This window comes from Magnolia sinica, chromosome 10 (assembly GCF_029962835.1).
Source record: "Magnolia sinica isolate HGM2019 chromosome 10, MsV1, whole genome shotgun sequence".
In the NCBI taxonomy this organism is placed as follows: domain Eukaryota; kingdom Viridiplantae; phylum Streptophyta; class Magnoliopsida; order Magnoliales; family Magnoliaceae; genus Magnolia; species Magnolia sinica.
Genome location: NC_080582.1, coordinates 22,894,878 through 22,921,406, shown reverse-complemented (window position 1 = coordinate 22,921,406; position 26,529 = coordinate 22,894,878). Strand labels below are relative to the sequence as shown.

General features: G+C 39.7%; 2 protein-coding genes across 2 annotated transcripts; one reads left to right on the top strand and one right to left on the bottom strand.

The window, feature by feature from the left end:
- Positions 1 to 206: 206 nt before the first annotated feature.
- Positions 207 to 25,245, top strand: LOC131258178 (uncharacterized). Its single transcript, XM_058259291.1, has 6 exons — positions 207 to 1,039; positions 1,527 to 1,572; positions 1,673 to 1,991; positions 16,314 to 16,380; positions 17,228 to 17,476; positions 24,764 to 25,245. The coding sequence occupies exons 1-5, from the start codon at positions 683 to 685 to the stop codon at positions 17,405 to 17,407; spliced, it is 969 nt and encodes a 322-aa protein (XP_058115274.1). The 5' UTR covers positions 207 to 682; the 3' UTR covers positions 17,408 to 17,476; positions 24,764 to 25,245.
- Positions 9,929 to 11,050, bottom strand: LOC131258179 (uncharacterized protein At2g29880-like). The gene is made up of 2 exons (XM_058259292.1): positions 10,839 to 11,050; positions 9,929 to 10,753 (listed from the first exon to the last, which is right to left on the bottom strand). The coding sequence occupies exons 1-2, from the start codon at positions 11,010 to 11,012 to the stop codon at positions 10,121 to 10,123; spliced, it is 807 nt and encodes a 268-aa protein (XP_058115275.1). The 5' UTR covers positions 11,013 to 11,050; the 3' UTR covers positions 9,929 to 10,120.
- Positions 25,246 to 26,529: the final 1,284 nt, after the last annotated feature.

The following is a 26,529-nucleotide window of genomic DNA, read 5'->3' as shown; positions in this document are numbered from 1 at the left end:
AAGTTTTTTTTTTTTTTTTTTAATAATTTTTTATAACAACATTAATGGTCAAACTCCTTGTAAACATTAAAAAATGGTCACAAAAACTATTAACACATGCACATTCACTTCCAATTTTTTGAAAATGGCTGCCTTCTCCCTCTACAAACACATCATTCTGCTACATTGATAATTGGCTTGGCTTGTAAAAGTTGAGTGCTTTTCAATTTTCTTTGTCATCTTTCTGGACATTACTGGATGATTCTGATAGGCGTAAAAGTCTTTATTTAGAGAACCTTGCTAAGCCCACATGTGCCTCTATTTGTGGCTCTGGAATGTTTGGCAGACATACAATCTGTTGATCAGATGGGCTGAAATGTGTGGATGACCTGGCGTGAAAAATAAGGCCAGTCAGCTCATCAGGTGAGCCTCATGTTTATGAAGACAAGGGACATATTTAGAAAAAAAAAAAAGAGCCAACTCTCCACAGTCAATGTACAGATGTGGCCCACCAGATGAGTTGGCAGGTCTGATTTCTGGTCAAGGTCATCTATATGGTTGGCCCACCTCCTGAACACTCCCATGCCACATTTGCCTTGTTGACATGTGTGGGCATGTGTACTGGTGCATGTGGGCTTAGAAGAATTCTTCTGTATATGGTGGCCATATCTAGCTTCTCTGTGCTGGATATTCAACTGTTCTGATGGGTCTGTTATCTCAGGTATACTATTCAGAACATACATTTGACAAAGGAGAAGAACAGTGTTTGTGCGAGTTTGTTCTTTTCTGGCAACATGGTCCAATTGCGGGGACAAAGACGTTAACGAGTATTGAACACATTTGCCTAATACAGCCTGGAAGTGCACAAAATGATCCAAATCTGGGTTTCTTTTTGGAAATATCAAGAAAGAAACTTGAATTGGGTTCACATCGTGCTTCTTTCGTCACTGAACATGAAATTTCAGCAAATGCATGTGCTGCATGTTTTAATGAAACCTGTGGATCTGCTGTCAAATGTGAGCCCAACATGCCTTACAAACCTCAAACATTCAATTCTAAGGTAGGTTTCTCTAGAATTTCCACACAATCATGGACTTATTCTTCTGCATTTTTCCAGAATAACGTAGATATATCTGGAAATAAGATGGGAATACTTGGTTTTGCACCATTTCTTAACTGGGGACGACTTACTAATCGAGTGATCCTCACTATCCAATTGGTGGCCTCAAATGAAGAGTTACAAGAGAATGGTCACTGTCCAAATTGTAAGCCTGATACTAAATTGTCAAGATACTGGATATGGTCCATGCACAGTGGGGCATATGATTTGGATGGTTGGTATTGACTTGCACATGCACTGCATGTATGTTGGATGAGTCACCACCATTTAGAAAATGGCGGGAGATAACACATAGTTGTCTAGTCCTCTAGAATTAAATGGCACATCATATGGTTGTCTTTGTCTAGCAGCTTGAGAATTAAGTTTCTGGAGTTTCTTCATGTGATCAAGTGATAATTGCCTCATGCGGTCTCTTATGTCTTTGTAGGAAAAGAAAAATCCTAGGCAGGGCCATGTAACGCAAACATTTAAAGGTTATCTTCTATTTGCAGTTAAAATTGTCTCAAGTACAAGAAGGCGAGATCTGTCCTAACGCGCCCTTTTTTTTTTTCTGTTTAAATTTTCACGATGCAGGGTATAGGAATGTTCGGAAAAAGATTGGACAGGATATGGACTTGGGAGGTGGTGAATATTTTTTTACAAAGAGTCTCAAGGAAACCAGAAATTACCATTATATCTTGATTGAGAACATGGAAACAGATTTACCATCGTCGGTCATTGTGGATTTCATATATCAACAAACTTCTGTTTCATCACACGCCTATGTAACCCCCAGCTTATTATCAGAATCATATACACGGGGAACTATCTTTTTGGATGGTCAAGAGAAGCTTGAGAAGTTATCTAGGTTTTTACACAATCCGGCTCATCTCATCATGTCCTCAAGAGGAAGGTATTATCTTGTTCTGCCTAAGGTTTCCTTTGCAGTATTAATAATGAGTTACTATATGATTGGGTTGAAGGAAGCAGCAAAATTTTTTTATTTTTATTTTTTTTGTAATGGTACAAGTGGGACTCACCTTGTGGGGGAATAAGTTGCTGATTTGGCTGGGTCCATGACCGAATGAAGCATACTATATTCCTCCCTTATCAGATGATCCTAGCCATCCAATGGAAATGGTCAATTGCTAGTAGTCTATAGAGATCATGACATAGAGAAAGGGAAGAGAAAGGAAGAAAGTGAGACGAAAAGAAGGGAAAGTGTGATTAGTTAGGTCACATGGTCCCACTCCCATGCTTTATTAATAAAATACATAATGGCAAAACTTCCCCCATAATACAAAATGCTCAGCTATACATAGTGTGGACCATATGTTCCACATTGCTCACCAAACTTGTCATATAGCTGTATGACCCATAATACGTCAACTTTAACACTTACGCTAAAGCTGGTGTGTAGATATCATTGATGTCCTGCTTGTAGTAAACTTGATCAAATTGATTTGCATCCAAATTCTTTGGTGAACATATCTACAAGTTGATCTTGAGATTTAAGATATGAGTCGAAATTTTGTTGTTGGAGACCTTACTGATGAAGTGAAAGTCAACCTCGTTATGGTTGTTTCTTTCACTTAATACTGGAAATATTTGATGCCACATGATTCTCAACCACTCTAGCTCACAAATAGTGCCATGGCCTTGACGTCTTGTACTTTTCTTCTGCATAAGACCACTCCACAATACTTATCTTTTTTTACTTTTCCATGTGGCTAATTCCACCACAAATGTACCGCATTGAATTTTAGATCACATTTCAGATGGAGATCTAGCCCAATCTGCAGCCCAGTAACCTTTCAATATGGAGATGACTATTAGGCTTTTATAAGATTTTCTCTCAAGGGCTAATGCAATTAAATGCTCCAAGTTCGGTTATAACATGCATGGGAGTGTACATAGGTATATGCGTTATGTTTGCGCCCATGAGTTTCTGTAGTCATGAGTGTTGTACTCTATATGACTATAAAACTCATGCACAGACACACCTCTTTACATGATTTAACCCATGATATTATGACTACAGAGAATAGAGACACGCTTACTCTTTTAAAGAAGGTAATTAGGGCAATTCTTATGGAACCAAAAGGAGATGGTATTTGTGAAAGAAAAAGAGAATGAGGGTTTTCTGGCTTTTTCTTTCTTAAAGAAGAAAAGAATTTGAGAGAGAAGAAAAGAGTACCTAGGGTTGGACGTCCGTGGTACAATTACATCTATGCCCTTAAGACGAGAGGTTAAAGGGGGACGAGAGGGCAAATAAGGAAATAAGAAATAAACTATTAAAGCCTAAAAGACAAGGACTATAGCAGATAGCTCATAGGCTTAATAGGGCCCACATGCACACACACCTATACTCCCCTCATGCTAAGGCATAGATATCGATCATGCCTAGCTTGCCAAGAACACTTGGTCTAACTTCAACAATAAGAGCCTTAGTGAAGATATCCGCCATTTGTGTAGAGGATGGAACAAAAGGAGTTGAAATAATGTCAACAACAACCTTCTTATGAATAAAGTGACAATTAGCGTCAATATGTTTTTTTCGCTCATAAAAAACTGGATTAGAAGTTATGTGAATGACATCTTAATTGTTGCAATATATTGGCTTATGTGTCTCCATAGGAAATCCCAATTCAATAACAAAGCTTTTCAACCACATAATTTCATGTAACATATTTGCTATAGCACAGTACTTTGCCTTAACACTAAATCAAACAACAACTATTTGCTTCTTGGTGTTCCAGGTAACTAAATTACCGAGGAAAAAAGTATAATAGCCTATTGTAGATCGTCAATCGTCTTGTGAACTTGCCCAATCTACATAAGAGTATCCTTCAATATCAAGATTATTATGACAACTAAATAAGATGCCACGTGTCGGAGATGTTTTAGTGAAGTGCATAATGCAACGAACTGCTTCAAGGTGACCATAACAGGGAGCTTGCATGAACTAACTAATCAAACTCACTACATGAGATAGATCTGAGCGAGTAATCGTCAAATATATCAATCTTCCAACCAACCGCTGGTACATGCGAGGATCATCAAGAAGTTCCCATAATTTGTTCTGAGCTTCTTATTAACTTTCAATGGGGAATTAATAGGTTTGACACCAAGATTACCAGTTGAAGTTAACAAATCAATTGCATATTTTCATTAAAACCAAACTAATGCCCTTCTTAGAATGAAAGACTTCATTTCTAAGAAAAGATTTGAGTGGTTTCAAATCTTTGATGTCAAACACCTTGCTCAGATATAATTTTACCTTAGAAATACTATCAACATCTCCTATAACAAAGATATCATCTACACATGCCTCTTAAAAATGGTCCTTTGCACACACTTCAAAAAACAAAATGATCAGAGTGAATATGAATGTATCCAACACGAATCAAGGCCCCATTAAACTTCTCAAACTAAGTTTGAGGGGCCCGCTTCAATCCATATATTACCTTTTTAAGATGACATACCGTCATTTACTTTCGCTTTCGAGCAAATCCAAGAGAAGGAAGCATATAGATCTCTTTAGTAAAATAACAATTTAAAATAACATTCTTAATATCTAACTGATATGGGGGCCAATGTAGATTCTTAGGAAGAGAAATGATCACACATGCAAAGTTCATCTTAGCAACATGAGTAAATGTCTCAGAGTAATCCTCATCTAAAGTTGTATAAATCTCTTAGCTATAACGCAGGCTTTATGTCGAGCTTTACTGCCATTAGGATTTTACCTTAGAGTATATACCCAACGACAAGTCACAAGATTCTTCCCAACTGGTAACTCAGTTATCTCACATGCATGATTTTTATTCTTTTTCAAAACCTACCATATTTTCCTTCATAGCATGTTGCCATAGAGGAGAAATAAGACTTTCTTTAATATCTTTAGGAAGTGGAGGAAGAACACTCAAGAGTAGAAACAAATGACCTGTGTTGAGGAGACAGAGTGATAGGAAAGAAAACATTGAATGTGATGAGAAAGTACACAGTCTTTTCAATTTTTTATCAGTAACAGGTACATCTAAGGAAGAGTCTAAATATGGATTAGTATAAGTAGGCAAACGAGTAAGAACACTGTTAGTACCTGTTGCCTGTCGGCAAAGGAGCATTCTTCATGATGTCCAGAGAGAGAGAGTATGAAAGTAGGAGATGATTTGATGACTAGGGTGTGGAGAAGAGTGAGAGAGAAGAGAAGGGAGTTTTGGGAAAATGTTGTGCACATGCACTTACCATTAAATGAGCCACTTAACACACACACACACACACATTATACACTAATACTCTTTAGACTCCCCCTCAAGTTGGAACATAGATGTTGATCATGGCCAACTTGTCACGAACACGATGAAGAGCATCTCGACTTAAACACTTTGTAAGAACATCAACAAGTTGATCCCTGGATCGAACAAAAGGGGTGATATTTCCTTAGAAGCAACTTTCTCCCAAATAAAGTGACAGTCAACCTCTATGTTTGGTGTGCTCATGGAAAACAGGGTTATGAGCTCACACGTCGCATGAGCCATATCACAATATTCTGCTTCAATCGAGGACCGAGCAACAACCGGTTGCTTTTTACTCTTCCATGTGACAAGATTGCCACCTAAGAAGGTACATAAGCCGAACATAGAGCGATGATTATAGATACTACCTGAACAATCGGCATCGAAATAGCCAAAAAGATGAAGATGACCATGTGACTGAAAGCGAAGGCCAAGACCTGGGGTTGATTTAAGATTCCAGAGTATGCGGTAGAATAGTCATGAGTTGCGAAGAACGGGCAGCTTGCATGAATTGGCTAACAACGCCCACCGCAAAGGAGAGATCTGGTTGAGTAATAGTCAAGTAAATGAGCCGACCTACAAGGCGTCGATACATCCCAGGATCAGAAAAGAGAGTACCATCATCTAGCTGAAGCTTCTGTGAAGTATCCATATGGGTGTTAGCAAGTTTGCATCCTAACATGCTCATCTCCTTGAGAAGATTAAAAGCATATTTTCGTTATGACAAGACTACCCTAGATGTGGAGCGACCAACCTTAATTCCTAGGAAGTAGTGAAGAGGACCCTCAAACTTGGTCTTTAAAAATTCTTTGACATCCCCCATTCCAATCGAATCACTGTTGGATAGTAAAATATCATCCACATACACAACGAGAACCATGATGCCTGTCGATCGATGACATATAAAGAGGAATGGTCGTCATGACTATAAATAAAGCCAAATTCTATTAGAGCCTGATTAAATTTTACAAACCATGCACGCGGGGACGGTTTGAGTCTATAAAGAGCATTCTTCAACCGATGTACAAGTGTAAGATTGTGAGAAGCAACAAAACCAGGGGGTTGATGCATGTACACTTCCTCTGCGAGATCCCCATGAAGAAATGTATTCTTAACATCGAGTTGAAACAAGGGCCATGATCAATTGACGGTCAAGGAGATCATAACATGAATAGAATTAAGCTTAGCCATCGGAGAGAATGTCTCGAAGTAATCCATGCCATGAGTCTGCGTGTAGCCCCTAGCAACAAGCCAGGCTTTATAACGATCAATGGAGCCCATTTGGAAGGAACTTGATCGTGTAAGCCCGTCAACATCCAACATGTTTGTGCCTCGGAGGAAGAGAAACTAACTCCCAAGTATGAATCTTCTCAAGAGCAGACATTTTTTCCATCATCGCCTTTGTCTAGTCAGGACTTGGAAGAGCATGCGAGAAAGATTGAGGAATAGTCTGTGACGAAATGGAAGCTGCAAATGACTGAAAGGACGATGAAAAATTAACATATGAAACGAAATTGCTAATGGGGTGCCGAGTATAATATCGTGACCCTTTGCGCAAGGCAATGGGGAGATCCAGACTCAAGGTAGGAGAATCACTTGAGCCAACATCCAAAGTGAGTGGAAGGGTGGACGACTAAGTGTGTGCAGATTTATCTTAACGATGATGCACTTGCAGAGGCTTAAGGTCACTCAAATCACCTATAGGATGTGGAACGGTGGGGAGATGTCTCCCCATAATCACTAGTGGTAAGAGGAAGAGGATAACTGTTATGTTCCACCTGACTCGCAAGGGTATCACAGAGGGATCAACCTTGAGTTGAGAAAAATGAAACATCCTCAAAGAATATTAGCAGAGACATATTTCTTATGAGTCGAGGGGTCATAACACTTATATCCTTTTTGACAAAGAGTGTACCCTAAGAAGATACATGTAGTTGCCCTAAGGCTAAGCTTATCATTACTACCATCCAAAATTTGAACGAAGCATATGTAACAAAAAACTTTTAAGAGGTGGAGGAAATGGATTGTTATGAGAATACAACATAGTAAATGAAGATTTATAAGACAAGATACTTGAGGGTATACGATTAATAAGGAAAGTGGCAGTTAGAAGAGCATCACCCAAAAAATGTTTATGTAGATGCATACCAAGGAGAAGAGTACGAGCAACTTCAAGAAGATGACAATTCTTTCGTTCTGTGATATTATTTTGTTGAGGTGTGCGAACACACGATGTCTAAGAGAAAATACCATGCTCTTGCAAGAAGGACACAAAAGCAGTGGACATGTATCAGAATGAAGGGTTTTGATTGAGCTTTGAAATTGAGTTCACACTTCATGTCACATTAAACTCATCAGACACTTAACTCTTAGGTTTTAAAAGATAAACCCAAGTCATGCGTGAATAATCATCAATAAAGATGACAAAATATTTAAATCCAAAAGTGGAAGTAACTAGGGCTGGTCCCTAAACATCCGAGTGTACCAGTTCAAAAGGGTGAGGTTTCCTCTCAGGAGAGCTATGAGAAAACGTAGTGCGATGATGTTTAGACAATTCACAAATATCACAACATAAAGGTTTAGTGACAAAGGAGGGAAATAAAAGTCTCAATCTAGCTAATGATGGATGGCTTAAGTGATAGTGCCATTGTGTTATGGACTCTCGATCTAGAAAAAGGGTAGTAGAAGCGATAACAGGTGTATCATTGAGAAGATAAATGCCTCCTCACTCATGCCCCCACCAATCATTCTCTTCGTCTGTAGATCCTGAAAAAAGACAATGAGAATGGAAGAAGGTAATGGAACAATTAAATGATTTACTAAGGGCCTGTTTGTTTTTTCAATGCGCTGGTAAATGCATTTTCCTTGAGCATTTATTACTTGCTTAGGTAAATGCAGTGAAGTGGCGGAAGCCATCATTTGGATTTCACGTATTTGAAAATTTTCTAAAAAGGAGAGAAATGGCAATTCCCGCGTTTGCTGAGGCAAGGAAAATGAGTGGGAACGGATTGGCTACTCCACCCTGACACCAGCCATTTTGCGGCTGGTCGGTTCTCTGTGGGGCCCACCATGATGTATGTGTGTCATCCATGCCGTCCATCTATTTATATATATTATTATATGATATGAGAAAAAAATGCAATCATATCTCAATCTCAAGTGGACCACATTACAGGAAACGTGTGCTTGTGTAGATGGGCAGGGTTCTCGCGTCCTAGCAACCGTCCTTTCAGTAATCCAGATCGTTCATCTATCTAGCCCACTGCGGTGTACCGTCCTACTAATCTCATAGTTTCATTGTCATCGATTAGACTGCAAGGGATTGATGGACTAGGGATCTGTTCCATCCACATTGTGGCTCATGATTTAGACCATTTGAATTGTTACGCAAGGATGTCACGTGTCAATTTGAAACACGTGTGAGATCTGACCTTTCCATTAGGTAGGGCACACTGTTTGGAAATTTTCAGAAATTTCAGCCATCAATTTGAACATACATTTCAAACTGATTGTTAATAATTTTCAGTATGTATCCATTTATTTTGAATAGTGTGGCCCACCTAAGGTGTGAAATGGCCTGATTTTTGAAGCAAAAGATCTAAGCATTATGTCCAACCATTTGGAAAGCTCGGATCTTGTACACGTGTTTCTTGTTGGCAATTCGACTGCTGTGTGGAATGTGGATGGTAACTATACCGTGGATGCTTTGGAAAATGAACAGTCATGAAAGTAAACTAATTCAATGGATGGATGGATGCATTGTGGTCAATATCACTGTCACCATAGAACATAGCCGTATATCCGCATGGACTGCATCAGACATGGTGGTGTGATATAGGTATGTCATAACAGATGTACGCCAGTCGAAAATGTCCAAATATATGAAAACATGAGAAGCAAAAGACAATGTCTATCATAAGTTGTGCGAGATCAGATGGAATAGAAAAGAAACAAGTGGCGGATAAAGATATACAATCATCCTATAATTTAAAAATAACAAGGCAAGAAAAAGGACACCGACGCCAACTACAAGGGCACAGAATATCTCTCTGTCTGTTGGGTGAAGATCATCAGTCGACATGTCCCTGGAAACCATGGCCGGGGTCGCCGGTGTTGTCTGTATCGTCTATCGGATGGACGACGACGTACAATGACGGATGTCCAGGTCATCAGAAAATGCAGCATACTGAACTGTATGAGAATCCGTGCAAGGTCTCGACGGTGCACATGCCTTACTGAAGTGACCGTCCCAGTATGCAACTGCCTCCTTCCAGTTCTTGAATGCGCGGTGTCTTGCTCCATAAAATCCCTCCACCTCCAACCTCGCGTCGTCCCAAGACATATTCCAGGCCTACGTCCCACCAGCACGACGTAATACTTCTCCTTGCCCATCTGCATTGACATATCATTAATTGGCACAAGTCATTAATGATCTTTATAGTATTCATAATTATAACCAATTACCTACTGGGTAATATGTCAGTGATGCAAGTGTCACCATAACTTGCGCGAAACAAAAGCCTGCATATAGTTCAATTTAATAACAATAATCTCTATCAATGCACGTGTTGTGTTCAAGTATTAATAACAAGTGATGTGTTATCCAAAAGTGCAACAAGAAACAAGTAGAAATATCCAAAATTAAGTTTTACAAGTCCAAAAAATAATATAGTTAATGACTTGTCTTAAAGGCAAAGCCTACGAATGATTGCTTCCAGCCAGTCAAACTAGGGAAAATGTTCTCTCATACGTGCGGTCCACCCTCATTCAGCAACATTCTTATGAATGAAATTCTCTTCTCTTTGGCAAAGTTAAGGAAGGAGGCCCCATACGCTTCTTCTTTTGATAGCAACTTCGTTGCCCATAAGACCTCATCAGCCGTCAGTCCCTCCAACTCTTCCAAAGCCAGTATAATTTGTGCCATCCGACCAAAGTTCGGACCCCTGTCGATGGAAATGGCAATTGACTTCATGGCACCCTCAATATCGACCATCCCGGTGCCAATCTGATGTTCAGGTCGCTCCACCCTCGGTCTCTTTTTAGAGTTAACCATGGAATTCGTGTTGCGGGAGGCATTCCCATGCTGTGTCGGACTCGGACGAGGAATGTTGTCGCCTCCAGGGCTGTCGTCAGACCAATGGATATGCGGTGCATCATCGCCACGTTCTTCAGAAGATATTATGTTAATATCATCCTTCAGATCAACAGTGTGGTTAGTCGACACATCTGTATCTCTCCATCGAGGAGTGGTTGCACAGGGAGGGAAGTTACCAGTGGCAGATGCTTTACCAGTAGCCCTGTCGTTTCCGAAAATGAACTCAAGATCATCATATCTGGGCATGGGTTTGCCGCGAAACTGGGCAGCATCTGGATAAGACTAGACATAACACAAAAAAAAGAACCAGTCATTAACATTGCACTTTGTATGATGAGATATGATGTAACTGTTAAAGAAACTACACCTTAACGTAGTCCATCCACACTTCATCTGATGCGACGACAATTTGTAGGTCTGGGTCCCATCTAAAACCAGACACACTCCGTAGATCTTTGACAGTGAAGAAGTTTTTTTTCACTGTGCGGATGCGATTTTTTACGTTCGCATTAGTGATCTTGAGGCGTAACTTCAACATCATATTTTCAACGATTCCTGTAAATGGTTCTATTTTAAATCCAGCACCACTTCATCTTCCAGCAATGACTAACTCCATTAATTCGTCAATTAGGATGTCGTCCATGTCGTCCGTCTAATGAAGGACACCTCCATAGGACTGGTCCTCAGTTCCATTGTTCAGTGTATGTTTCCTGGGCGATCTCCATGGGGTACTAGTAGGTGATCCCACGTGATATTTCGTCGGAGTAGATAGTACAGAGTCTCTATTCGATGACATGGAGCCACTTTGGTCTACCTCAATCTATGAGAAGATAAATGATGCGACAACAAGTTAAAAAAATTATTCTACCGCATGAGTAAATAATATGAAGTCCAAAAAAGCTTGCATATTAAATAAAACAAAATGTCAAACAGAAAATAGTGATCTAATTTGACAGTCTTGAATGATACTAAGTTAAACCATCTTTGATGTACGTCTCATTACAATGCATTTAATTTGTTTGACTCACTAGATGAGCTTGGTTCCACATTCTGGAAGCTATTTCATCGTGTTTTCTGGCCCACTCCTCTCTTTCATGTGGAGTGACATTCAACAGCACACGACCTTCATCGAGGACGGATACTTCTGTAGGTGATGGGATCACACCATCGGCACCACAACTTGACAACTCCTCAACCTCAAACATGTCATCGTCTCTAGATATTCTTATGAAGTTGTGTAACACACAACAAGCTAGCATTATCTTTACTTGAGTTTGTATCGGATATTGTGGAGCAGTCTTCAGAATTGGGAACCTGGCTTTCAAAACTCCAAAACATCTTTCTATTATATTCCTCAGTTGTGCATGGCGATAATTGAATAACTCCCGAGCATTGGATGGTTTCCGACCGGTACGATACTCATTGAGATGGTAACGTACACCGCGATATGGGGCCATGAAACCAGGTGAGTGCGCATATCCTGCATCAACTACGTAGTATTTACTTACATTTTAAAAATAATTTTTGATCAATATCAATTCTTATTCGTTTGATGTTATAAAGCCATCAGAGTATTTGATGTCCATGGGTTTTACCACTGGGTATAACGAAAGGATCGCTTGAGTGAGTCAAGGCACTTTGCAAAACACTAATAATAATTTGAAGAGATGGAGAAAAGAAAAAGAAAAGGCAATCAGAAGCAAAAAGTTGTGGTAATCCCAAATTTTCAAAACACCCACCTGAAAAAGAAAAAGAAAAACCTGAATAGCACGACAAAACCCAACAGCAATCAGAAGCAAAAAGTTGTAGTAATCCACCAATACAAGAACCCAAATTACTCAAATAAAAAAAAAAAAAAAAAAATAGGAACCTGATACAATGCATGGATTTTGTAGTTGCCAACATCCACTAAATTAGCAAATAACTGGGTCAAGATAGGAACCTGATACAATGCATGGATTTTGTAGAATGGGCCAGAACAAACTGGCAACTGACCTTTCCATTGACTAATGATCTGCTCCATTACTGAACTCTGCCCACTTCTCCATGGATAATGACTAGGCCATATATGGCATCTTCTACCCTTTTGAATATGATGTTTAGGTAGGGACAACACAACAACATAGTTTAAAAACTGGACTTGATATCCAGTTAGGTTGGGTGAACTCAAAGACTCAATTTTACTAAACCACAGATATTTAATAACTAAACCACAGATAAGATTTTTCTAAACCACAGATAAGATTTTACTAATAATAAGCACTTGGAAAAGCAATGAGTATAAAAAGAAAACCCCACATCAGAAATGCTCCAAATACCCCAGAAAATTCTAGAATGCAGAAAATAAATTAAATAAATAAATAAGAGTAACAGAATCTGAAAAACAAAATAACCAGACCAATGCACCATTTTCCATAACACAGCCCATCTCAGAAAAGAAAATAAAACAGAAAACTGAAAACCGACATCTATAAAACCACAATTTCCATGCAATCCTTCTCTTCAAAACAAAACAAAACAAAAAGAAAAAGAAAAAAAAACCATCTAGAATCTCAATTCAAAATTCATAGCAACAAAACCAAAATGAATAGAAATGGAGAGAGAGAGATGCAAAGCAACAACTAAAAACGAGCATAATTTCCATACTCTCCCACCCACCATAGAGGAGAAAACAAATAAAAAATTAGAAATAGAAAAAAACGAAGTTTCAAAAACCAACCTGCTGTTTTTGAAGCTTTGATTTCCCAATGAGAATAGGAATCTTCAAGAGATTTTCTCCTCACCTCTGCTCTGCTCTGTGGGATTCTGCTATCACATTCTCTCTCCCTCAATTCTAAGCACACAGTGTTGCGACCGGCCTTGTTCCCGCCCAAGCACGGCAACCTGTCTAGAGGAAGACGATAGGTCAGGCTGGATTGCAAATGCGAAGTCGGAGCGGAGCGGGAGTACATGCGAGATGAGGTTTCTAGGAAGACGTACCTGTGAGGGAGGGTTGCGAGAGATGGATATGCGGTTTGGGCGGGGACACTGATATATAGATGGAGATGAGCCCGAGGTGTTACGTGCTCTCGCGGACCACCCTCCCTTCCGTCCAATCTTGTAGTCTTGAAACAAATATCGCCCGAATCGCTGAGATTTCCTAGCGAATCCCTCGTCTTGGAAACGTGAAATCACCCCTGCTATCTGCACGCCGCCCGTCTATCAATCAAACGCGCGAAATGATCATAAATACCCATTTCGCGGTGATTTCACCCTACCCGCAAAAACAAATAGGCCCTAAGAGAGCTAACATACAATAAGTTTAATGGAAAATGAGGCACATGCAAGACTGGGGACAATGGTAAGGAAGGATAGAGAGATGGAACCAATTCCACAAATGGGAGTTTGGGTTTCATCTGCAATAATGACATACTGAGAGTGGTGAGAAGGAGAATAAGAGGAAAAAAGTTGTGACTCACCAGTCATGTGGGAGTATGCTCCAGAGTTTATGGCCCAAGAGGTAGGAGAGGAAGATGCAAGAAGAGTGGTACTTAACTGAGCTGAAGCTGCATGAGAAGGCTCAGCAACATCACGAACATGAAGCCGCATCAGTGCATCATATGTAGCTCGAGAAATGATAAGAAACTCCCCTAAGGAAGGCTACTCAAATGCAAGGGTGGAAGGTTGTCCCTCAGGAGCAGTTATGACAGTAACAGAAGTGGCGGTACACATTGGACGACCATGGAGCTGCCAACAATAGTCAATAGTGTGATTGGTTCCACTGTAATGTGAATAAATGCAGGAATCATCACCTCCTCATTCATGTCCATCACGACCATGAAGATTACGACCGCCTCTACTGTGATCTCCCTCGCGGCCTCAACCACGACCACCATAACCAAAAGCGTGCTCCGAACTCAAAGATGGTGACCGAAGGCCAGGAAGAAGAGAAGATTGATCACCAACAAGGTGCACCGAACGCTCTGGTGGCATAAATGAATGTGAAGGAAGAGCGGAGATAGTAGCGCGCTGACACATGGCATAGACTGTCGTCAACGGGAGAAGAGGATCCTTCACAACAACCAGACTTCGAACACTGAGGTAATCAGAGTTCAACCCGACTAGGAACTGCATGATGCGAGTGTCATCCCGCTGCTTACGTGCATGTTCATGACCGCATTTACATTTGGAAGGAAGAGGTTGATACAGTTCCAGCTCATCCCACATGCCTCGAAGTGTCGAATAGTAATCTTTAAATGATTTTGAGTCTCGTTGGAATCGACCAATTTCTTGAATAAGTTGGAATACCTGTGAAAATTTTTGAGACTCGGAGAACATATCATGAAGTGTATCGCAAATGTCTTTAGTTGAGTATAAAAACTTCACTGAGTGACTAACTGAAGAATCCATACTATTCAACAACCATGCAATAACTTTATTGTTCTCATTTGTCCAATACTTGTAGGTGGCATCTGTAGAGCTTGGAGGATCATCCAAAATATACGACAGTTTCTTATGGGCTCCCAAGAACACTTTTACAGATTGCGGCCATTGAAGATAGTTGTCACCATTCAACTTAATGGAAGTGATCTGCAGGGGGTTGGATTTCGGAGAGCCCATGCCAAAAGACGAGGGCTCATTGTCATCCATAGAAGGGCTCCAAATTTTTTTATTTTTTTAAAACTCTTTAACTAACTTCGTCTCACTCAATCCTTTAAGGAAATGGAACACAAACCCCAAACAAAAAACAATCCTCTAAACCAACACACAATGCAGTCAGATTTGACTCAAACAAGCCAAAAACGACATGGTCGCATGTCTATTTGGGGGTAAAACCCACTCAAACATCAATCCTAACTAAAACCTCCTCCATGATTAGCCTGGGAGGAAGATTTCAATCCATCTTGAGAAAATAAACTGGAGAAACACTAACCGATTTGACATAAATCGAAGAAAATCTGATTGGGGCTCGGTTTTCGAATCTCTCAATTTTGGCCAAAACACCATAAAAAAGGTCTTAAAAATTTTCAAAAAATAATGACAAATCGTCTAAAATCAAGATCTATCAAACCCCTAAACTTTCAGCTCAAATGTGGTCCCACACTCTAGCTTACACGACTAGTATTTGCAATGGAAATGAAATATTCGTTTGATTAGTGGAAAATATTCCCACTACCATTGGTTCCCACGTTGCTAGCCTCCACTGTGGGTGAAATTTCGAGTACGCAATTTGGGTCACTAGAAATTCATACCCATGAAACGCGAGAGCCCATCTCGGTCATTGATCTTTAGCAAGCAGTGTTGGTTAATTGACCCAAACACTTCTAACAATGGACGAGATTAGAAAATGATATGACTATTATATTTCTACATGGACAAAAGAAGAGCCTCAAAACAATGAAAATGGCATCAGGAAATGTGAGCAAAATCGGGGCATTTGAAAACAAAACTTTCAATGAGAGAAAGGTTGTTGGAATTTGTAAACCAAGTGCAAAGTGCGCCAAAGGTTCCCGAGCAGCACCATAACCCATTGAGAGTCTAAGACCTAAATGATCTTTGGCAGTAAAAACCCCTTTCCTAGCCACTATGCCAATCGTAAAGTTTTGGTCAGAAATGCTTTTTCAATTTATAAAAAGTAGTAGTTTGAAAACAACTTTGAAGGCAGGTCCATATTTTGATAGATAATCCCAAAACTGTGTTTGGTTTTGAAAATTCCTATGAATTTCCAAATGTACCTGTAACATTAAGTAGCATTTTGTATCTCATTTGCAATTTGGCAACTACAAGTGCCTTAAAAAAATGTTTACAAGGTTTTAATGTTCATATTTTGATTGTAAAAACAACTTGTTTTCATTGTTTGTAGACCATGGGTGATAGTTGAGAAGGAATGGAGACTAGGCAAATTTGAAGGCTTGATGCACCAACCCAAGGTTAGTTTTCATGGTTGCATTCTGATATCGAACTATTTGTAGGTATAAAAAACAAAACCAAAAGGAAAAAAAAAAAAAAACTTTCTGCATCTCCCTGACCAAATCCACCTACATTGGGATTACACATTAATGGTTGATCAAGCTTGATAGATTCACCCTCTGAAACAATTAGTTCTGGTCCTGGAGGTATAATATCAACTACTTGGTGTCCATCCAATGCTTCAACTGTGGTTAGTTCATGCCCCCCTTTTTCTTTATGTACCATTCATGCACCCCTTCTTCTTTGAGGTGAGTGAAGTTGGAGTTGGAGTTAGACATGCTTTTGATCCCTGCCTGGTGTCAGCATTCTTCTTCTTCTTCTACTCTTTTGAGGTGAGTGGAGTTGGAGTTAGACATGCTTTTGATCCTTGCCTGGTGTCAGCATATGAGCTTTTATCTCAACCGTCCATCCTCTAATTTAAATTAAAGCACAATATTGTTGGTCTATCCTCGGATTTGTAATGCGAAGCTAGATCAAATAATTTACTAATCAGGCCTAAGAGTCAGGTTTGGGCCATGCCCACTATTAACTGGACCTGAATTTAGGGCCTTGGTTGACCTAAATCTATCATAAGTAGGCATGGGCCTGGACTAGAGTGGGCGTCAATTGAAAATGGTTTTCAAAATTTGGCTTGGATCCACACATTTGCCAATTAGGCATGAAATTCAGGACTAGCCCCCACCCACGGCCCTAAAAATTAAGGCCTGAAGTCCACTTATGATCAGTCAGACTTGGAACCTTTGACTGGTTAGCATTAATGGTCTACTATTGATGAAATCATGACTAAATCTTGTGTGGTACATGCAGAAGAAACCACAGAACAAAAATGAAGACCATGTTGACAAAATAAAGGTTGTGCATAAGGGAACTATTGAGTATGAGAAGGGGAAGCAGTTAAGTGAATTGTTCATGGAGTTCTGTCAGCATCTACAGGGCCTCCACAAAAGACTCACACTGGAAGAGAGAAAGATCTTGCAATCAGCCTAGAGATCAATGGGAGTGGTGAAAGAAGTCCTGAGATCTTACTTTTGTATGTGCAACCAATTCTGACTACACGTATTTCTTGATTCTTATTCATAGTGTTTTTTGCATATGATTTTATTGTTACATTTGAATTGCCTGACCATCTTCATTCGAGAATTCACTTAAGGTTGCCTTTGGATGAACAAGTGAATTCAATTGCGATCGCTTGGTTTAGTAAGAGGTAGTAACCAAAATTAGTGATATCCCCGAGTATTCATTACAAATTTATTAGTAGCTCTCAAATTGCAGTTAGGCCTGCAACTTGAGTTTGGGTCAACCTGAACATGATTGATGCAATTCGAGTTTGGGTCGGGTCGTGTTGTGTTGTTAAGGTTCTTGGTTGGGTTAGGGTTGGAAATCTCCAACCTGATTCAAATTCAGGTTGGGTTCGATTAAGCAAATTCGGTTCAGGTTTGGTCATTTTGGTCAGGTTGGTTTGAAACCGATTGGTTTGGGTCAGGTCTTAGTTGCATGATCCTTCTGATTAGGTGCCACTCACTCCCGCTTCAAATCCCCATTTTGGACTCTCGTTGTTGTTCCTGCTTTCCACCTATTTTATTTGTTTACATTTTGAAAGAGACGCTTCCCCACTCCTGCATTTGAATTCGTTGTTGCTTTGCCTCACGCTTCGTGCAACTATAGATCAAGTATGGAGGACTTTGGGTTGCGGATGCTCGGTTGGAATTTCGGTCGGGTTGTGTTGCGGGTTTGGTCCTCTTGAGGTTGGGCTTGTCTTGGCTTCTAGGTCAGCTAACCTGCCTGAGTTGCACCCCTAATTGTAGTAGCATTACTTTCGTCTCCAACTTGGAGCCTAGTTCTATGTGTGAGAACTCATTACTTTTCGGTAATTTCCACTTCATGAGAGCAGTTATTGCAATCCAATTCAATGGTGGATATCCACACACCTTATGTGCTAATGTGACTCATGCGTGAGATTCAATCTGTCTATACGATGGAACTCATTGTGTAGATGATGGGGACATCACGTGCACACGCATGCCCCCCTATGCACGTATGCAAGGAGGAGGAGGGCCCCACCATCGATCTGGATCAATGACGACGTCCAGGGAGGGCCTCCTAGTTAGAGGGCTGCGTTTTGGTTAATTGGAGTGGACCCGATAGTCATATGAATCCCACCATGGGTTCTCATGATCATTGCCCACTATTCCAATTAATTTAGTACTTTGTGTTTTGCTTATTATTGTTATTAGGAGTATCATGGACGGTTTAGATTGCTTTGATTATTACTTCGTCGCCAAGTAATAGGTTACGCACTGGGATATAGGGTTTTATTATAAATAGGCACCCCTTGTAGTCTTTTTAAATCAATGAAGATTAATAAAATTGCTGCATTTTTCTTCTCCTTTAAATTTCTGAGTTCTGGAGATTCAATTTGGTGCGAAACCCTCCCTTCCTCGAAGGGCCGACTACCGTGGTGCGAAGCCACACCTATCCCGACTCGCCCTCATCTTCTTTCATCCATATTTCTCCTCTTAAAAGCATTCGATGTGCAAATCCATCAATATTTGCCGGCGTTTTTCTTTCTACAGCAGATTTCCAAAATCTGGCCTTGCAGGAGGGCTGAAACTTCGGCGGAGCACCACGCACAAACCATGCGTCGGATCGAGTTGAGATTCGGGAGTTTTGGAGTCCATCCCTGTACGACTGGGGCCAAAGTGACCTTTTTCTAAATAGTGGGCCCCACACATGTGCGGCCGGGATCACACGCACGTGCGTCTGGGCCGTTGCTGCTGTCCACACGTGCAGTACTTCTCTGGTTCGTCTTTCTCCTCTCTTTCACTCCTCTTTCACCCAAAATCCCTAAACCTAACCCTAAATTACTCAAATCCCCAATTTTATGCCATTTCTTCAACCTTAGGGTTCCCCGAATTGAAATTTCTGAATCCCTTGGATTGGGGGAATTATTTCTGCGCATGTGTGGATGAATTTACCTTTCTTTGATTCTCATTTGGTCTATAATTTTGATTGATCCGGCCCTAGCATGTGTAGGCCTGGATCCGCATAAGATTCCCCTTGTTTTTTGAGTGCTGGAACTTTTGTGTGGGATGTGAAATTTTTATGTGATTGTTTCTAAATTAGTATGATCTAAAGCCTGAAATCTTACATATCATATTTAATTTTCATGTCCTGTATCAGTAGATGCTCTTGCCCCAGAGTTAGGCTGATCTGCTCATGAAGTGCTACACAAGTATGAGATCTCTAGATCTTTTTATAGAAGAGGATTTCTACGGTTCTAGTCTCTTCAAATGACAAATCTATCTTAAAAGTCATACACGAGCTATTATATAACGCTCGGCTTGTGAGTTTCTATAGTATGCTCATGATTTAAGTTTGTACAAGTGGAAACCATGGTTCAATGATCCATGCTGTTGATATGATGGTGCCAACATGGATGATCACCCAGACACTAAAATCATAAGTTCCTAGTGATTGAATCTTTGGCCTTTTCTTTTGTTTGTTTTGAACTGTTGTTGTATTTTTTCACTAATCGATTTGTCGGCCACCTATTGAAGGGTTAGGATTATGGTAGTAAAAGGCCATTATGTAATGGGAATGGTGGGAGCCATTATGCGATATGGGGCTGTAATGGCCATTCTGAATGCCCAATAACACCATTACAAGACCATGAAGGGCTCATATGGGGTCAATGCATTTTCTTTCTTTAAAAATGTTGACTGTTACAGGGCCATAATGGCCTCTACGTTAGGTACCGTTACGACCATAAGGCTGGCTGTTATGTCCTCCATTACTGTTATTGAATGCCTTGGTTAGGATTTTTCCATCAATGAGATTTCCATCCACTGTGGGGCCAATTACATCAAAGTCTTGGATTGCTGAAAACTCGCTGTAATGTTGACGCAGGGAGCATGATATATTGCCTCCTAAAATAATGTCTCATAATACATTCATACTTCACAAATGCATTGATCGTTAATGGTGTAGCTATGACTGACATTATTGTAGAACTCGCTAAGTTGACATGAAACTTGGCTGAGTCAACTCGAACTAGCGAGATTTTGAGTCAGATCATTGGGAAAATTAGAATTATATTGGACTCAATCGGGACTCGAGAAGATTTGTTGAGTCGACTCAACCACTTTGTTAAATCAACATCACTCGTGGTGACTCAAATCGAGTTACTTAGTGAGTCTGTGTAATAAAATGTGAAGACGTGAGGGATGGAATCAAACCCTCAACCGTACGTAAAGGAAGAGATGCACTTAATCAGTGCATCTTCAAGCAAGCAATTTTTCTATTTTATATTATAAGTAGAAATTCTAATCTATGTTAAATATTTGTTACTATTACTAATATTTGTAGATCATAATTATTAAATATTGAGTCGAGTCGAGTTTTTTGGGTTTTGAACTATGATGTAAAGAGCATACATTTCATGAAACTGTAAATGAGACAATTGAAGTGGATCAAACTCATACCGACATCATCATGTTGATGAACCAGAGTCGGATGCAAGGAAAATGTTTGTTGTGCCTTGAAAAGCCAATTTGATGATCTTATCCATTGAATTGATGATCTTGATCATAGATCATGGTGACCATGGTTCCTATGTGGACATGGTATTAATTTCATAGCTAATGTGTGGGTACATCCTAATCATGTGTATATGGATGGGTTAATGGAGGGTTTCTTCTATTATACTTTGCAACTTCAGTTTGGGCACGACAACCATTGGTCAAGGGAGAGATGTGTTCCGTAACTACCTAGCACGTTTTAGGACGAACCTATGGTTGTTTTATGCAGTCATCCTGTGTGAGGTAACCAATGTCAATCGGGATGGAAGGTCTCTACCATCGGGTTTAACGATGAGTCGGTGCCTTTGTCCTATCCCACTTGGGAGTGTTAGTATTCTTGGATATGGGATCTTGTTATTAGACTTGTTGGATAGTTGCATTAGAGGATCACTTCAAGTCTCTGGATTGTGAGACCCATTATGCTTGGTCTAGATTGACTCATGTATGTACTAGCTTTGGCTAATCCTTAGACATAAGGACGTATTTGGAGTTCAAGTTCCTGATGTAATGTACTTTGGCCCACCTTAGGGAGTCAATTGTAGTGGCTCATTTGTGGGTGTTGTCAGGTTCATGCATTAGGATACAGTTAATGACCATATTATCCAATAAGGGATCCATTGTACCTAGGAACATTCTTATGACTAAGATTTGGTAGATCAGACCATCCATGGAGTGGTTTTTCATTGGTGCCAGCACCCAAAAAGGTTTTAAATGGTTTTTAAAATCTTTTTAACCATTGATATTTTGTTTTAACTACTAAAAAGTTTAATCGCACTTTATGGTAATTCCTACAGTTGAGATCTTATGGTCCACCACTTGGTTTGCATGGGTATTAGATCAAGGGTGGATGACGATGATAAGTGGAGGGATTGGGTCAATTTAGGTACATTGTTAGGCAAAATTATAAACTTTATATGCAATAGGGCAGAGGGCATTCCAAAGTCTACATGGTGGTGGAGCACTGTACTGGTGTCTCTCCTTGTAAGTCAAATTCCTTCTTATAAACAGATCCTATGCTAGAGGGGATTGGAGAGAGAGCTCTTGATGTTCCAACCTCATTGTATAGAGCATTGAGAGTGAAAAGCGAGAAAGAGAGAGTGAATAGAGAGAATCAATGTTCTCTCTACTTTGATTCCATCCACACATCCACGCACAGGGTCCATTTTGGACGGCTCTCGCGTGCTGCCCTAGCCTTGCTCTAGGGAGTGGGGTGTTGGCTCTTCTTCTCTCTTATCTAGGATAGGTCTGGGTGAAAGCCTTCTTGATTAAAGGATCGACTGCAACAATTTACACAAAAGTGACTGGCGGCAATCTACAACCAAATTGTAGCCTTTATTTTGGTTTTTTCTTTATAGAAACTAGATGATATCTAGATGGGGATTCTTAGAATTAGGATTAATTAAAATCTGGAAAATTTGAAAATTATTTAAATTATGCTACATTTCAAAAACTGTAACAGAAAACACTATTAACATTTTATATCAATGAGCTGGGGGCAGTTTGCAAAATTAAGGCTCTTGAGTCATGGATAGTCTACAGCTTAACTGACTGAGATAGTTAACAGGAGTCTTGGATACGTTTTTCAGAGGAATTTTATACTGTTGATGCATGAAAAAGTGAATAATTTCATGGTGCACTCATTTTGTGCCAAGCAATTTTCATGGTTTAGCGATTCGGGCTGCAGGTCTTGTGGTACCTGCAGCAAATGGATGATGACCTCCAATCCTTGGCCATTTTCCTAGAACCTTTGATTAGGGAGATTTTTGGGGAATCTCATTTTGACACCATTCCCATTTAGATTCGCAAGGATCCTATAATTCCTCTTCTTTATATCTACCATCCCAGTAAGACAGCATATTCTGTTTGTCCATCAGCATTGCATGTGGGTGAATGGTCCAATTATCTAATTTCCCATCTGGTGTGCCTCACTGTCAATTGGTCACATTGCAAAATTCATACTAGTTGAATGATCCTAACCTCAGTGGTATCATGCAATGAACCAGGTCTCTTTTCTTTCAACCATCATTTGTAGTGCAATGGGTCAGATTGAAAGCGTGATCCAATCAGTCAATCCACAATGGATTCTGTTCTCTCATGGATGCTGGAGATTGGGTGGACCCACTTTTGGATGCCTTGGTGGAACATCTACCTTTCTCCTGTAAGGCTAAAAGTGACACTCGCAGAGAATGCTAAGCCCTACTACATGCATGGTCAACCCATGATCAATGTTTCAATGACATTGGCTGATATATCCACTGATGTTATCAATATCAGGTGTGATTCAAAACTCAGGTATATTCACAGAAGTCCCCCAAGTTGGTCAATGTATTGCATGCATCACACGCTTTCTCACACATATTGCATGTAACATATGTATTGTTCATCTCACCTTTATAAAAGTCCAAACTGATACACACTTATATTGTGGGAAATTGAAGAAAAATGTCAGATTTTTTGGTGGAAATTGTTTCTGGGCATGTCTTGAGAACTCCACTCAGGTGAGTTGTTTTTCATCATAACATGATTTTGGTGGAGAAATCATGATCCGAGAGCAGAATCTGGTCAGAACCCAATAGGTGATTTTTTATTTTATTTTAGTTGTTTAAATTCATTTTTTGAATATATATTAAGAAAAAAAGAAGTGTAAATCCATATATATGCATGAGTTTCATGCATTGACATGGATTTGAAGCAAGAAATTTCAATTTTGAATAAGGAAAATGGAGGAATTGGGGAAATCTGAATTTCCTCCCTTTTCATTCTTTAAATTATAATATTGGTGTAGAAAAGATATATGTTGATGAGTCATACAGATTCATTACCAAGGTATTCCATAATGGTAATGGCGGCCGTAATGGCCACCACCATTACCTTTACGATACGGCTTGTAATGGGCCATTACAGTTTTTCTTTTTTTTTTTTTAAAGAAAAAATCCAAAAAACCTATACCGGTTCCGTAATGGACCGTTATGGGGCCGTTACGGCCTTTATGGAGGGCGTAACAGGTTGTTACGGGTCCCCCTTTTTTTTTTTCTCCAAAATGATTGTTATGGCCATTACAACCCCATAGCATGTAACGGTTGCCGTTGTTGCCTTTACGTAATGGCCTTTACGACCTCGTAACGGGGCATATCATGTTCACTACTCTCTTTTTTGGAAAAAAATATATATATATATCTTTCAATTAAAATGTATTTAAAATATTTTTATACGTAAATAGATATATGAAGTGAATAAATTATTAAGAAAAGTCTAGGGGGAGGTAGTAAGAAAAGACTTGATGACTGACCAATGGTTTTACCAAGGACATGGTCCTTGATAGAGTGGAATGAACAAGTTTTTTGCAACCCCAATTAGTTGGGATAAGGCTTTAGACGATGATGATGACAATGATGCAGTCATATCATTTTCTTAAATAATTGAATATTTTTATTTTAAAAAAAAATAGTGCACATATTTATTAATTAAAAATATTTTTGAAAAAAATTGAGAATATTAATAATTCTCATTAATACGATAAATATGTAAAAGGGGAGACCATTACATATTTGTGTTATTAAAAATATTAATTATTTTGATGTAATTGCATCACTTATGGCAGATAACGCCGAGTTCTGTCCCTTTAAAAAATGGAAAACTACTACACCTTAGTTTATTTTTCTTTATGTTTTAAGTGTGTAATCAATGTCTTTTAACGTCTCTCAAGTTGCATTGAAAAATTCCACAATTTTCTTAACATTTCCCCTATCCTTCCCTCTGACTACAGTTCGTTATGCGATACATGGTGCGATATTGATACATAGCACTTTGGCCCACAGATTGGTCTACCTGAACAAAACATGCGACTGCTGAGGATATTTTCATCAAGACGATATTGAGCCATCGATCATGTGGACCAGACGATTCATCTGGTGCGCTGGTAGCTCTTTCCAACTGCCCATGTCTGGGCTTTAGCTTCCCACATACCACGAGAATGACTTTGTTTACAGAGTTTTCACATGAGTGTTGGTTCTGGGAGACTGAAAAAAAAATGCACCTAAAATATCTTTAGACTACCACTAGAATGAATTCTCAGCTATTTTGGAGAAGTGAAACTGAAGATGTTATGTGCAAACCTGATGTAGATGGGCCAGAGCTATATGGCTATTTTTGTTAATTACAAGGCTTTGGCATCAGGAGATGCAGCTGTAATTATTGTCTGTACACATGAAGATATGGACTGTTTAAGACATTGAATTTCCATGCTCATGTATTTATTCTTTTAAATCTTCCATTCCTTTCAAGAAATCTGTTGTGGTGGAATGCAGAGGTTACTTGGGGTCACATGCCAGTGCAGTGCACATGTGCAAGATCTTAGCTGTTCATCAGGTGGTCCGTGATGTGTATATACCAGGCTAAAAAATGTTAGGCTGGCCCACTCGTCATGCATTTCTCTGTTTTCTATCATAAGTATCTCTGTGATGGAAGCATAGGAGTGACTTGTGGATGTGAGCCTATTATAAGTGGGAAATTTCAACATGATTGGTGCACAGGTGCCCATGGAGTACGTTTGAGATCCCAAATGATTGTGGACCCATCACAAATGGCCTGAAAATCAGGCTGCTTCAGTAATCAGGTCTGTTTTTAGTGTTGAACATGGATGGTGTGCCATTTTTCTAGCGGCATTTCTCACACAGGCGCATGCCCATTTGATGAGCAACCGGCCTGAATTTTGGGTTAGCCTGCTAGCCGAGCTGGGCCAAGCTCAATTCGGCTCATGTACGGCTCTAATTCTACCCTTGCAAATGGGATGTGTGCAGCCTTTAATGGCATTTTTGTCATTTCAATATTAAAATATATTCTTTGAGTCTAGTCGAGTTGAGTTGAAATGCGCCATGGTTGAACTCAGCTCGAACTCAACTCGAGTTTTAGAAAATAAGCTCGACTTGCCCAGAGTCAACCTTTCAAGCTGAGTCAATCCGAGCTGACTCGTGTTGAGTTGATCGAGCTTTTCGAGCTAGCTCGACTCATGAACTGCCCTAGTTAGAGATCCAGGCCATTCGTCAGGTTGGGGATAGTGAACATATACTAAAAAGCATGGTAGTACAATGATCAAGTGTGGCACACGTGCATTGTCCCATGCATGCAGTGTATCATACTTGAAGAATGGCTTGGATCGAAGCGCGTGCTCTGTGGGGCCCACCATGATGTATGTGTTTTAAGTATTCCGTCCATCCATATTCCAGATCATTTTAGGGAATGGGCCCAAAAATGAGGCAGATCCAAATCCATGTGGACCACACAATAGGAAACAGTGGTGATTGAATGCCCACCATTAAAAACTTCTTGGGGGCTACAAAAGTTTTTATTAACATGTATTTTCCCTTCCTCCAGGTCTGTGTGAACTGATCAACAGGTTGGATTGGAAAAAATATGGGCTATAGGAAGTCTTTAATGGTTGACATTCAATCACCACTGTTTTCCTGTGGTGTGGTCTGCCCGAGATTTGGATCTGACTCAATTTTGGGTTCATGTTCTAAAATTATCTAGAAA

Bases quoted from the DNA above. Each gene is read 5' to 3' on its own strand.
- LOC131258178 (XM_058259291.1), top strand. From the start codon at position 683: ATGGGTCTGTTATCTCAGGTATACTATTCAGAACATACATTTGACAAA. The intron at 1,573-1,672 runs GTTATCTTCTAT...TTCACGATGCAG, and splicing joins TGTAACGCAAACATTTAAAG to GGTATAGGAATGTTCGGAAA. The intron at 16,381-17,227 runs GTTAGTTTTCAT...TGGTACATGCAG, and splicing joins GCTTGATGCACCAACCCAAG to AAGAAACCACAGAACAAAAA.
- LOC131258179 (XM_058259292.1), bottom strand. From the start codon at position 11,012: ATGATGTTGAAGTTACGCCTCAAGATCACTAATGCGAACGTAAAAAAT. The intron at 10,754-10,838 runs GTGTAGTTTCTT...TGTTATGTCTAG, and splicing joins TGTGGATGGACTACGTTAAG to TCTTATCCAGATGCTGCCCA.